We start from the raw sequence: 14017 nt of genomic DNA, 5'->3' as shown, positions 1-14017 counted from the left end.
GGTGAGTTGAAACAATGGCTAAGTTGCTAAACGCATCTTGTTCACATGTAGGGTCCCTGTTCATGTTGGACAGACATTTTAATTGCATTTTGTGTCTGTTAAGAGGCTCAAAAACGCTCTTTATGTCGATGCCCCCATAACTGCCGTTTTAGCTGGGTGGGAGCTCTGGGCATTCGCGGTCGCAGCTCCGCGTAGCAAGCACCAATCCGGTTCGTTTTTTTTCTATAGTCAGTACTCACAAAGGTCTAACGATCAAGATTTACTTAAAAATTGCCCGGAGTTCTCCTTTAAGATAAAACTTTTTAGGTAATGGCTACACCATCAAGTAAACTGAAACTTTTCTTGAAACCAATCTAAATACAAAAAATGTATTTCTAAGACTCAGACATTTTCAAAATAGATTTTCCCTCCTTTTAAAAGATATTTACATTTCTTTTTTTGTGCATAATCTTATGCCACTAACACATGAATCACCCAACTAGGTTATCTTTAACTTTCAGTACAGGGACAGACTCCTTGGACCAACTTATATATACAAAATTCCTGTATTCTGTAGTGCAAGTTCATGGATGCTTTACCCTCTGATGAGATGTTGTGTATAGATTGAGCTTTCCTCATGCCTGCAGAACTGTTGTAACTTGCGGCAGCTTTAGCAACGGGGCTGATCAGTCTGCGGGAGTCCATGACAGGTGTGCGTTTCTTTTGGATTAAACGCTGACCTGTTGTCCTCTCAGACCCCTGGGATTCCTGCTGTTTGCCCGGACTCTTATTCTCCATGAGGGGCCGTACCTCTGAGATAAGGGGCTGCACCACTCCACTGGTGGTTTTACTATCAGTGCTTTTGTTTGTGGGGAATGAGAATGCAGTTCTAGTAAAAAAACAAAAATGGAAGAGCAAAGTCATGTTTTTCTTCTAAGAAGTCTAAATGTCATTTGGAACCGAAGTCACAGTTGGAAGGGATTTGTTCACAGGGTGTCTGTCTTACCTGCTAGTCGAGTTCTGAGAAAGGAACTTCGATGACATGCTGTCAGAGATATTTGGAGTTACTCTGGTTGGACTCGCTTCCAAAAAAAAAAAAAAAGTATGAGTATGAGAACAATATTGTTAAGAAAATTGTGACCATGACTAACACCCTACCAGGTTTGTTGAGGTCCGACAGGTTTGCAAAATGCTTCTTTAGAAAGGCCTCCTGGTCTGGGGTCTGAGGTACAGGAGTCCGAACCTCATTCTTTCTCAAGCAATCCTCCTCTTCCTCATCAAGATCTTCCATATCTAGTTCTGATGAGTTTCCATCTACACTCAGTGGCTCAGTCGGCTCAGAGTCTACAGTGAACACATAGAAATACACAATCCTTTATTTCATGAAGGACCTATTGCATCTATTGCTTTAACAAAAAATGACTGTCTTCTAGTTTAGTTTTCTTTACCTTCTCCAGGGTGCTCGGGGCTAGAGAGATGGCTGCTGGAATAATCCATAGAGCAGGCACTGTCTGGACTCTGCTTCTCAGGACAAGAGTTCACTTTAGCACATCTCACTCCATGGGGCAATTTTTTAACCTGATACTCACTATGAACAAACAAAGAGAAGGGAGCGGACAGACATTTGAGGATCATCTCAGCAGGGTGTTTTAGATCATCGTATTTGAACTGCACAATACAAGGAATAATCCAGCCAAACATGGACATTCCGCCATCAGTTATTCACCTTTATGATGTTTGAAAAATGCATGACTTTCTTTCTTCTGTGGTACATAAAAAAAAAAAGATCTTTGAAAAATGTCTCCAACGGGCTCCAATGTTTTTGTTCCAAGCATTCTAAAAAATATCATCTTTTGTGTTCCGCAGGAGAAAGAAAATCATGTTTGGGACTACATAGGGGTGAGTAAATTACAGAATTCACATTTTTGTGTGGATTAAACACGGACTCATAAAAAAAAATGAGTTGGTGAGAAGTATTTTTTATTTATTTTTTTACTAACCTGCCTGCAAGGCTGATTTGATCTTCATAGCCCTCTGGATACAGGACCTCTGTCTCTGGAGTTTGAGGAGACAGCTGAATGTAACGAGGGCGTGTTTTTTCTTCTTGTCCATTCTCTTCAGGTACCTACAGAGAATATACACAAGTCAAAATCGTAAAGAACAAGTGAGCAAGAACAAGTACAGACAAACATGTCTGCATTGAGAAGCACACAAATACAAATTTTATGGCATTGATTTCAGAGCTGTTTTGATTCTCATTTAACCCATGTCTTCTTTGTTGTCTCTACAACCTGTTTTTTTTTATAAATTTGTCAATTTTATAAATTTCATGAAAAAAGTGAACTGTTTTTGGTCAGTTCAAACTGCAAAGTGGAGCAGATTTATGCCCAAGTCTGGCTCTGTGAGACTATATTGGACATCATATCACATTAGATACAAAGATACAAATGTATAAGTATGTTTTGCTTATTTTCTTATAAAACTATTGCTATTCTTTGAAGGATTCTGTATCTCACCCATGCAGCTATGGTCTGAAGACTGATGGTGCTGCCCAGTTCCTGGTTCCTAGGCAGTGGAGGATCTTTATGAACACCATGGGTTTTGCTGGGGAAGAGAGGCAAGGCAAAAGACTCTAGCTGCCTCAGGTCCAGCATGGACTTAACCTTCAGATCCATACTGCCCATTCGCCTGGACCAGCGCCGCCTTTGCCGTGGACCTGAACCCTCAAGTTCACAACTGCTGGATTGCTGAGAAGAGAGAAGAGGTGTGTTAAAGAGCAGCACGTAGAAGAAATAAACCAAATGAGAAAATCAAAGTTAAAATGATGTGAAATTGTCATAAGCCCTATTTGGATGGTAATTGTTTCTCATGGGGATGTAAGGTATTTTCAACATTTACAGGGGCTAGTTAATGATTTTATTGCTGTCCAAATCCAGAATATCAGTGTTTTTCTCCCACCACCCATATTAAAATCCCCGGCAAAAGTACCTACTGTTTTTTGACAAACACCAAGGTCGTGTGGTAATTTAATTGACGTCCGAATCCACATATCTCTTCGAAGAGATCACTTCGAAATTCACAGTTAAAATCTTTTTGACCACTGTGGAGCACCGCACAATAACTGTTGCGCTTAATTGTAATTTTCATGCATTTAAAGCCGTACACTTTTATTAATAAAATGCTGGAAAGTATTTACAAGAACAATATTTCATCACCGCCCCATCTCAGCGAGTGGGAGCTGTTAAGAACAAAAAGTAGACAGGGAAAGCAAAGCACGTAAACATTTGAAATGGGCCATTATTGTGGCAGCAATATATGCAACACAATTTTTAAATATGTATTATAATTTTAATAAGCAATAATATAAACCAAGGAGCTTTATGTTTACCTCATGTAAATAAGAGGCTGCATTAACTTATTTCCTCTAATTTCCATATTTTCAAAATGACATCCATCAATTTGAGATTTCATTTAGCATATGTAATTTCCTGCAATTATATAATTTCCTGCAAAGGATCAATAAAGTATCAACAACAACATATCTAGCTTTCTATTTGTAAACAGGACATTCAACTGATAAAATAATAAATAGGACATTATTTTCCTATTAATAAATTAAATATGCATTTATTCTTTTTATTCCAAGCACATGACATTTTATTTACAGCAGACAATCATGCGACTGACCACGTGAGCAGCGCTTTCTCAAGTTCGTATATCACAAAACTCGCTCCTTCGCCGTGAATAAATCGCCATCCGAATGCACGAGTTTAATCACTGAAGTGCCATGCAAATGTATTTTTTACAGACTTTCACACGAGAAACAATTACCATCCGAATAGGGCTTTAGATTTTCTTACCTTCTTCATGTGGGAATTGAGAGTATTGCGGCTTTCTTCAGATGATCCTTCTAACAGAAACAAACACTAATATTAGAAGCCCACAAAGCTTAAAATAAACATTTGGAAGAAGTGTCGCCCAATAAAATCACACAACGTGATCCTACCCAACCCAATAGAGCCGGATGTAAGATATAGAACTAGCCAAACCAGTTTATTAAGACTGCTGGAGAATGTTAGATGCGTTACCTGTCTCTTCGCCAGATGACAGGCGAGGAAACATTTCATCTTCATCCTCAACGCCCTCCTCTTCCTCTACGTCTTTGTCGCTGTCAGATGACATGGTGCCAATGACTGGAGCGCTGTGGATTTCTTTTCTTGTGCTGATACATACACACACAAAACAACACATTATAAAATTTCAAAACGGTGATGTGTAATTGCAAAAACAATTGCAAGTGTGATATGTTTTATACCTAAGTGTGTGTTGTTTATTTGGTGGGGTCTTCTGAACAGGTCTGCTGTTCTGTTTCAGGTCTGAGAGCCGTTGTCTCATTTTGATGGTCAACTCGGGACAGAGCCGCCACACAAAGATGCAGCTGAACACATATTTAACATTGTAATATGATATGTCAAGTATGAAATCAAAAATGGATTCTGAGAAACATGATTTCAGAACACCTACCTGTCTCCTGACACAGATATCAGATGCTTACAGTCATTAGTAAACTTAATTCCTGTTACAATCTCTAAAAGAGGACAACAAACACAATGATTAGACTTGATTTAAGTTTAAAACGTAATTGCATTTTTAAGGATCTTACCAGAGTGGCCAAACATGGTGGCCACACATTCTCCAGTGTAGAAGTCAAAGATGCCGATGTTTTTGTCTGAGCAGCTTGTGGCCACATAGAGACCAGAGGGATCCATCTGAACCTAATAAACACATTCAGATGGATCAATAACTGTATGACTGAGAGCAAAAGCAGTATCTGAACTAATATTAAGCCTAATCTCTTAATTCAGGGTCTGCCTACCTTGATAAGGGTCCCGTCTTCCCCCTGGGATCCCTTGTAGACCTTCTTCTGTTTGCCATTGCAGATGTTAAAGATCCTGCAAATAAACGAGAACCAGAAACTTTTATGACTAGTCTGTGACACTCGCCTGAGGGTTAGAAAGTGTGTAAAATGAAATGGTACATTACATCAAGTAAAGCTACATAACCGTTTAAAAGTTTGTGGTCAGTAGGATTTTTATTTTGGAAATGCTTCCTTTAAGGAAGCATTCAATTGATCAAAAGTGACAGTAAAAACATATACAACAAAAGATTTCTATTTAAAATAAATGCTGTTCTTATGATTCATCAAAGAATCCTGAAGAAAAAAAATGCATCATGGTTTCCCCAAAATATGAAGCAGCAACTGTTTTCAACATTGGTAATAATCAAAGAATATTCTTGTTCAGCAAATTAGCATATTAGAATGATTTCTGAAGGATCACCTGACACTAAAGACTGGAGTAATGATGCTGAAATGCAGCTTTGTCATCACAGGAATAAATTACATTCTAAAACAAATTAACAGAAAACTTTTTTTGTGTGTAATTATATTTACTGTTTTAACTGTATTTTTCATCAAACAAATGCAGCCTTGGAGAGCATATTTGACTTCTTTTAAAAACATTTAAAAAATCTTTCTGACCACAAACTTTTGAACAGTAGTGTAAATAATAATTGGTTTAGTTGGGAAAGCCTTGGGAGATAAAAAAAATATCTGAAAGTAAATGATTTGGCCATTTAAATCTGGAACTTGCTGCAGAATTGTATTTTGCCCTGTTCTTTTTCAGACACCTGGAGGCGCTATGGCATCATGCCTCCACCTGTCATTCCTTACAGAAGATCATACAAGGCACTGGCAGCTTTGGGAGGAGCAGAACCAATGAACCCCTCAGGCTTCACATGACTTACATGAGGAACAAAAAGAGTCTGTGCCCATTAGAAGCATTGGAAACCCAGAATGAGCTCCAGTACAAAGGCATACAGCACTGGCTATTGACTGTATTGATATATTTGTATAGTTAAGGCTTTCTTCTTTTAAGATGCACCAAACAGCATAGAAAAGATGCTGCTTCCAGTGAGAATGAGACAAAGGCACTAAATGGTCAGCTGTATTATACACGACATTCCTGGGATTTTTCTTGCCCACAGTGCAGAATGAATTTGCGACCGTAGTTTGAATGAACAAAGGAAAACAGTTGCAAGTCATGCGCTGTGCTGGTTCCTTCCTAATGTTGCCCTTTAGTGTGGGGCAGCAAAGTCAGACTTACAAAACACAATGAGGAAAAGAGTGCCAATGCTGTAGAATAAAGTGCAAAACTTGAAAATGATAAAGTCAGCAGAAAAGCAAATCTCACAAAACTGGCAAGAGCATGTCTGGGTTATTTCAACAACAACAAAAAACATACTGTATATACTGTATGTGTGTGTGTATATTACAATTTAAGAAAAAACTAAATTGAAGAAAACTGTTTTATATTATTACAATACAATAGTATTACAACTTAAGAAAAATAAAATTTAAGAAAATAGTTTTCTATTTTAAAAAAAATTTTTTTTTTAATTACTTTCATTTTTATTGAAGTTTTCTGACAACAACACCACCAACAAAAAAGGACAAGAAAAAAGAGAAACATACATTAAACAAAATCAAAGGAGGCCAATGAGGAGTTACCTAGTACAATTGAAACAAAAATAAGTCTAGTTGTAAACATCGGAATCACTGATCAATAAACCTTATATTTACAATACTTCTACCATCTTTTAAACAAGTTTACCAGAAGCCCAATCCGTAGAATCTCACAAAGTTAACACCCAGTATACAGTATTGTATTAGTTTTCTATTTTAATATATTTTAAAATGTAATTTACAGACGTGGACAGATTTGTTGGTACCCTTCCATGAGAAAAAGAACCCACAATTTTCTAATTGGAATCCATCATTGTTTATTCCCTATTTAATAAAAAAAAAGGCTTTAGATCTTTGATTCAACAGAATATTTTAATAATAAAACAAACAAAAATGATGGGACCCATAACCTAATATTTTGTTGCACCGCCTTTAGAAGCAATCACTGCAAACAAGTGATTTCTGTAGTTCCGAATGAGGCTTCTGCAACTGTCAACAGGTATTTTGGCCCACTCTGCAAGAGGTTTTCTCAGATTTGATGGGTGCCTTCTCCAGACTGCACGTTTTAACTCTTTCCATAGATGTTCGATGGGATTCAGATCAGGGATCATAGAAGGCCACATCAGAACATACCAGTGTTTTGATCTCAGCCAGCTTTTAGCAGTATGTTTTGGGTCGTTACAACTGAGACAGAGTTTTCTGACGCTCGGCAATGCATTTCACTCCAGAATGCCTTGATAGTGTTGAGACTTCATAGTGCCCTGCACAGATTCTATGGCAGATGCAGCAAAGCAGCCCCAAAACTGGGTCTTCTTCCATGGTGCCCGCTGTTGCTCAAAAAGCGTCGGATGGTACGATCACACACACTGATGAACCCAGACCTTGGAGTTTTCCTTAGCTCTTTGTCTACCATTCACACTATCCTTCTGTTCAATCGGAGGTCAATTTTTCTTTCTGATCTCCTCACACAACTCCCTCCTTTGCTTTCTCAGGTCCATGTTTATGGTGCACACAATCGGAGTGACTAAACTTTTCTCCATTTAAATAGGCTGAATGATTGATTACAAGACTAAAGACCATTGAAGTTGTGTAATACTAATATAAGCAAAACAATTAGCTTGAATCATCACTATAATACTATTATTTGTTTTTCTTTTCCAATATATAAATCTGTCCAGACCATTTTAGAATATCCCTGTAGAGTAAACATTAAATCATATATTTTCACACTTTTATGCAGTCCCCTATGACATACCAAAGGCATGCAGATATACATGAGACAATTTCTTTTAATTTCTTTAGTTTCAGGAGGAATGAAGCATTTTTTCAATGAACTCTAAGGGTACCAACAAATGTATCCACGTCTGTATATCTGTTGTGGTAAAGCAGCCTTTACTCCAGTCTTCAGGGTCTCATGATCCTTCAGAAATCATTATAATATTCTAATATTTATGGTAAAATACTGTTTTATAGCAATAATAATTTAATGAGATCCTCACAGAAAAATGAAAATTACACTAAAATGGTTAATTATAATATGCAACAACAAAAAAACAATAATGATACAAAAATGAAAAAATTTATTTAATATGCAAAATATCATTTTAGTTTTCATTTAAGGCTGAAATATGACCTGGACATGTTTTTGTGACAGTTACCCAGTTAAACAATCACAGGATCAGACAATCAGATTGTATCTAATGATTTTGGCTGGTCAGGTGTCTAAGACAGTACAGAGAGGCTGACTCAGTGTGTGTTTGTGTGAGTGTGTGTCTGCACGCGTATGCACATGGTAAATGGAACATGCTAAATGTGACAGGATTAACCAGTCGGGCCTCTAATTCCATCCTCCAGTGGAAACACCTGAGGGATAATCTGCTAACACTCTGAGCCTGGCTTCAGATGACTGTAACGCAGATCGAGATATACATCACACCTGTCTGTACAATCATACCTTCATAAATGAGTCAAAACACTGTAAAAATACAGGAATCAAAACACATTCATGTATATATAGATACAAAAACACAGGCGCGCAGTGAAACAAACACATTAGCAAAATAATAGCCTGGAATTTCTTGGAAGACAGGCTTAACTAGCAGATGCACAAAAGGACAGGATACTACTACTACTATACAAATTATTGCCAAAAAAAAAAATTTCAGGGACAGGAAAAACAAGAAAACAAACAAACCTGATGCTGCGATCCTGACAGCCAACGACAGTGTACTTCCTCGTGGGGTCAATGTCCATGTCATACAGAGTAGTCTTCCTCACTATGTGATGAGTACGCGTGAACTCTGTTCCCTCCTCTGTCTGTTTTGAGGGGTTTAATTATTAGTTCAGCAAGGAAAACTGATTCAAGCACTACATATCGAAATTCAGTTGTGTATAATGTAAAAAAAAACAGTAACATTTTAGAATACTTTTCCGTCTACAAAGGAACATATGAGTGACACAATATAAACATTCTAGTAACTATTATTAATGAACAACACATTCTGATTTTCAAAATTAGAAAGTAATAACACTCAATTGAATATATGGAGTAAGTTCACAATTAGCTAATTAGTAAATAATATTTTTTCATACCTCCCTTCGATTTTATTTCATCTTCTCCACCATTTTGATGTTTATATCAGTTCTAACTTGAAAAATATTTATTTAATTATGTCCATGTTTTCTAGATTAATCTCAGTAGATCTTAACTTTTATACATAATTCTTAATGTTCATTCAGAAAAATACTGGGGCTCTTCAAAGCTGTTTTCTTGGTGTTCATATTAGACGTCAGAATAAAGTGCTTGTTTGTGTTTCACACTTAATCACTGGTCGTTGGTATCTGATTTGCAGGAGGGTGTTAAGTGCTTGGGTGTCTATTTTAAATCAGGTGTTCTTTGGAACATTGGCAACGGTTTCTTTAGGCCTGAGGAATCTGACAGCTCTGACTCAGGATCCTGTTTCATCCTCACTGAACTGGATGAGAACCAAACTGAACGAAGCTGAACAACAACATTACTGTCTTCAGTAGAGCTACTAATAGTTAATAATTTTACACAGTTATTGAACTGAATTGGATCAATGACACTAGGGCTGCAAATTATATCGAAATTATCGAAATATCATAAATGTACAAAATTGTAAGTTGACTCAAATAGCAGAGAATAGACTGGACACATGACTGTGATATGCATAATGTTAAAAAAAGCTCAATGGCACTGGCACGGACATCTTGGACAGTGTGCAATCCTCAGTTCGGTTCTCTTCAGCAGCTTATATGGCCAAATGCACACAAAATTATGTTACATAATTGCTTAAATAGTTGATTATGTCTTAAGTGAACGTAAACAGTTGAGGAATAAAACGTATGTGCAACAGTATTTTGGATCTGTGCATTAGCTCTTAAAGAGACAGCAGCCTAATAAACCTGCTGCTGTCTGTGTTTTTAACGTGAATCAACAAAAGACAAAGAGAAAATCACTCCGCTTTTGACTGAATAACTTTTATAGATTTAATAAGAATCGGTGTTTATTTAATTCATACAGTGAAGACTAAGCAGTTTTATTTTAAAATTTTATTATTCAATTTCTGTTTTGTACATTATAGTATCGGATATCACACTTTTCTCCAATTTCATGCAGCCCTTAATGTCACTATTGTTTTTCTATCGCTGCTTTACAACAGAATTTGTCTCATATTTGATGAAGTTTACATCATTGATTCTGTTACCTTCCTGTTAATACCGTGAAGCTGCTTTGAAACAATTTCTATTGTATAAAGCGTGACGTTATAGAAAATAAAGGTGATCTGACTTGACTTCTGACTAATGTGGGAAATGTTACTTTTAAACATTAGAGGAGGCCAATAAAACTAGCAGAATTATGGCAAAGATTAGGATAAAAATCGGAATATGACAAACTGAGTTTGAATCTCACCTTCTGTGCCGTGCGGAAGTAGATGCTCTTATCTGCACCACAACTGATCATTCTGACTTTCCCTTCATTAGCTGAAAAACAAGCAAAGATGTCACACATTAGCACTCCAACATTAGTTGTTAAATGAAACTCGGCTAGGCTATCAAGATCTCACCAGCGAATCGGACAGCAGTGATAGAGGAAGAGTGTTCATCCAGTGTTTGCAGGAGGCCGTATTCCCGGTCCGCATCCAGAACATGGATCAGTCTGTCTCTGCTGGCGGTGGCCAACAGTTTCAGGCCTAAAGAAACACACATAATACAGAGAGCAAAAGATATGTTCTAAAATGGAGTAATGATGCTGAATATTCAGATTTGGCAAAACAAAAACAAATTACATTTTAAAATATGCTAAAATAGTAAACAGTTGTTTTAAATTGCAATAATACTTCAAATTACAGTTTTACTGTATTTTTTATCAAATAAACGCAGCCTTAGTGAGCATAAGATACTTTTTTCAAAAACATTTAGTCATTTAGTACCATATCCCATGGCATTATCTTCTGATACCATCACCGGTATTCCCTCAGTACATTTCTGTAAGGATAAAGCAGCAGAACTGCAATTCTGAAATTGTGTTAAAAAGTTCAGTATCCGGTGAGCCGTGTCGAGAGCGGCTCTTGTGCTGCACTCCTGGGTTTGTTCTCACACGTATCGCACCACAAGCTGATTCACTAACACAGTGTGTTCATGTGTGACTTCACACGCCGAAGAAAATAATGCAAATGCCTTGTTAAGTGTGAGAACAGAACGTGATATGTTTCTGCAATGCTAAGCAGAACAAAAGAGACAGATCATGTCAAAATGAGCGTTCATCTCTATCAAGAGATCCCCTTCTAGAAAGCCCTTAATATTCTAATGGCTTCAGAGCAAAAACACAAATGATAATGTGATGTTTTTCAAAGCAAAAGCTGATCAAAATGCAACTTGTGAGGAATTCAGATACTACCAGACCATTAGATAGAACGATCTCATTTGCTCCCCGCTGCAATTGTTTTTTTAAAGTGAAATAACAGTGCGAACGTTTAGTGCATTTGAACTATATAAGATTTCAAGTATCGAATAATATTTGGGACCACACAGAATCCACATAAAAGAAAGATTTCTGCAGAATTCAAACACTTGCTGTACAGGAAAAAGTATGCACATGCACATTCTTCTATTTACTGTTTCCTATCACAATCGCATGTATGAGATTTTTGATAAAAGTTACAATGAAAGGTACAATCCAAGCATGCTTTGCTATTTAAATGCTTTCAGCTACCGATAAAGGCATGTCTCTGTCGCTTAAACTACAACATATATTGAAAATGAATGCGTTTAGTAGACTCCGGTCACTTCAATATACCTTTTTTTATTTCCATTCCACACAGTTCAGTGCAGAAAAAACGTCAAAATACTGTGCAGATTATGTGGAGCCATTTTTGGCTTGTTATAGTGGGTGGGATCAATGGACCATTAAACTGAAAGAACCCTATCAGGAGAAGAAAGAAAGCAAGGCAGCGAGATTGTGTACCTCTATGTGTGTTCTAGCAGATGTTCTGTTTCTCATCGAGCTGTACTCAGTGTCTGGCCTTGAGCCTGATATAAACCACCGGCTAAGGCAACACAGCACAACTTCACACTTTACAGGGCATGATAATGACTCTCTAAACCTGTTTTAAACCCCCGGCCCTCAAATAGAGCCTTAAGAGCTTTAGAGAACCTGAGAGAATTTCACTATTCTAGTTAGAGGCAAGGTTTTTAACATAACAGACAAGAATAAGGGCGAAAATGTCCCATGGAGTTGCATTAAAGCTAAAAATAAACTAACTGAAGTAAAAAGTTTTAGTCGAACTACTGAAATTACTACAATAAAACTGAAATGTTTTTTGTTTTTTAAATAAAAAAGCAATTAAAGTTGGTGCCAATAGCCTCGTGGGCAGCGTGCCGACATATAGCGTAGTTTTGCATCGGGCGTCCCAATTTCGAGTCCCAGCTTGGGACCTTTCCCGATCTCGTCCCCCTCTTTCTCTCCAGCTTCACTTCCTGTCAACTAACTGTCCTGTCATAATAAATGCAAAAAAGCTAAAAAAAATAAGTAAACATTAAAATAAAATAAAAAAGCCAATTAAAAGACAAAAGCTCAACAAAATTACACAAATTTAAATGAAAACTGAAAATATAAAATAAAAGCTAAATATTACAATAATAAATACTATTATAAATACATTATCACAATGGTAATACCATGGTATTCTATTTATACTATATCCCTGTACCATGGACAGTGTTTTGTAAGTGCCGACAGTTTCCAAAGTATATTATCTTGCTGTTTTGGATCAACTGTTGTTTAGTCAACTATTACTGGTATGTCAGTTTCCTCTAACCTTGTCACGTCAGCATCTACTCAGTTTAATGGGCACCCTTCTTTATTTCCGTTTAATTTTTCTGAAAAGGAATATCCAGGCTCATTTAAAACGAAAGCTCTATCAAGAGCATCTGTGGCATGCTGTCGATTACCACAGAAAATAGTAGCATTGATAGTTGTTTTTTGTTGTTCATACGGACTGAAGCATGAGAAATTATTTTCTCTGGAAAACGACAGCATGTCACAGATGCTTAAAGACTGATAGAGCTTAAAGCTGACTTCTGCTCCACTAGCTTCATCAAAGGAATCAACCCAACAAATTACTTGCTTTTTGTTGTCACTGCACATTTAAACTGAGACAGGAGAAAGAATAGAATATTAACATCGAAAACATGACTTCAAGTTTAAGAAGAAAGATGATTACAGTTCGAGCAGTGAAGTTTAAACTGTAATCGCTGCTGTTGGCATACGTGTGAAGTGGTGACTTCAAGGTTACAAGGCATCTGCTGAGCATCTGAGCTGGATCGGCACTTCCTCTTGATGGGGCATTAAGCGGCACCTCAGTGCAGGATTTAATCAGCTACAGATCTATAAAGAAAACACCCGTTCTCAGCGTTCTCAGCACTCACCGGTCTCGGGTTTGGAGTACTCCAGACACAGGATCTCAGAATCATGGGCCTGAACATCCAGAATTTCCTCCATGCTCTCCAAATCATGGATTCTGGAAAACAACAGTAGTTAAGTGAGGGTCTGATTGGCAAAAAAAATTCATAAGAAAAGTATAATTCAAATACTTTTATACTGCATTATATATAGTCTTCATAGAAAGGGTAACATATTTTTCCCGTATGCATGGGCACAAACACACATCGTCCTTTCCTTTAAAACCTCAGAGGATCAATCAACTAAAAATCAATTAGCGCAGAAGTGTTAAGCAGACATGTGAAAAACAGACCTCAGTGTTCCATTGCGGTCCCCTGATGCCAGGTGCAGCCCGTCTGGGCTCACACACATGGTCCTAATGCCCATCCGGTTCTCTGAGGTCTGAGGGTCCACCTTCTCAGAGTTACTGGAGGTGGTGCAGTCCGTGTCCAGCAGGGTGGAGGTGTTGTTGTCCATATAAATGACCTTCTGGAGGTCCTTTAGTGGCGAAAGAAATGATAATCTGTGACTTGTTCATTTTATTTCATTTA

At 37.3% G+C, this 14017-nt stretch overlaps 1 protein-coding gene and 1 long non-coding RNA gene across 5 annotated transcripts in view; one reads left to right on the top strand and one right to left on the bottom strand.

Moving 5' to 3' along the window:
- mapkbp1 (mitogen-activated protein kinase binding protein 1) overlaps window positions 1–14017 on the bottom strand; it is a 55265-nt gene that overhangs the window by 7079 nt on the left and 34169 nt on the right. For 3 of the 4 annotated variants that reach the window (XM_077238955.1, XM_077238958.1, XM_077238954.1), the window contains 17 exons: window positions 13780–13964; window positions 13454–13545; window positions 10591–10716; window positions 10437–10507; window positions 8697–8818; window positions 4856–4931; window positions 4643–4754; window positions 4504–4567; window positions 4295–4417; window positions 4068–4201; window positions 3840–3886; window positions 2496–2726; window positions 1980–2104; window positions 1428–1567; window positions 1138–1323; window positions 986–1061; window positions 579–868 (listed from right to left, as the gene is read on the bottom strand). In XM_077238955.1, coding sequence (XP_077095070.1) covers window positions 579–868; window positions 986–1061; window positions 1138–1323; window positions 1428–1567; window positions 1980–2104; window positions 2496–2726; window positions 3840–3886; window positions 4068–4201; window positions 4295–4417; window positions 4504–4567; window positions 4643–4754; window positions 4856–4931; window positions 8697–8818; window positions 10437–10507; window positions 10591–10716; window positions 13454–13545; window positions 13780–13964 — 2200 coding nt within the window. Of the gene's footprint in view, window positions 1–578; window positions 869–985; window positions 1062–1137; window positions 1324–1427; window positions 1568–1979; window positions 2105–2495; window positions 2727–3839; window positions 3890–4067; window positions 4202–4294; window positions 4418–4503; window positions 4568–4642; window positions 4755–4855; window positions 4932–8696; window positions 8819–10436; window positions 10508–10590; window positions 10717–13453; window positions 13546–13779; window positions 13965–14017 lie in introns of all 4 variants that reach the window. The other variant, XM_077238956.1, reaches the window with a different exon arrangement.
- LOC143746822 (uncharacterized) lies at window positions 2624–4961 on the top strand. Its single transcript, XR_013206618.1, has 2 exons — window positions 2624–2743; window positions 4354–4961. It is a non-coding gene; the product is annotated as an uncharacterized LOC143746822 (long non-coding RNA).

Source organism: Siphateles boraxobius, unplaced genomic scaffold, assembly GCF_051911475.1.
Source record: "Siphateles boraxobius isolate OS27281-9 unplaced genomic scaffold, OSU_SipBor_1 22, whole genome shotgun sequence".
NCBI classification, from domain to species: domain Eukaryota; kingdom Metazoa; phylum Chordata; class Actinopteri; order Cypriniformes; family Leuciscidae; genus Siphateles; species Siphateles boraxobius.
Note: the sequence above shows the minus strand (reverse complement) of the source record. Positions and strands in the feature narration are given on the sequence as shown.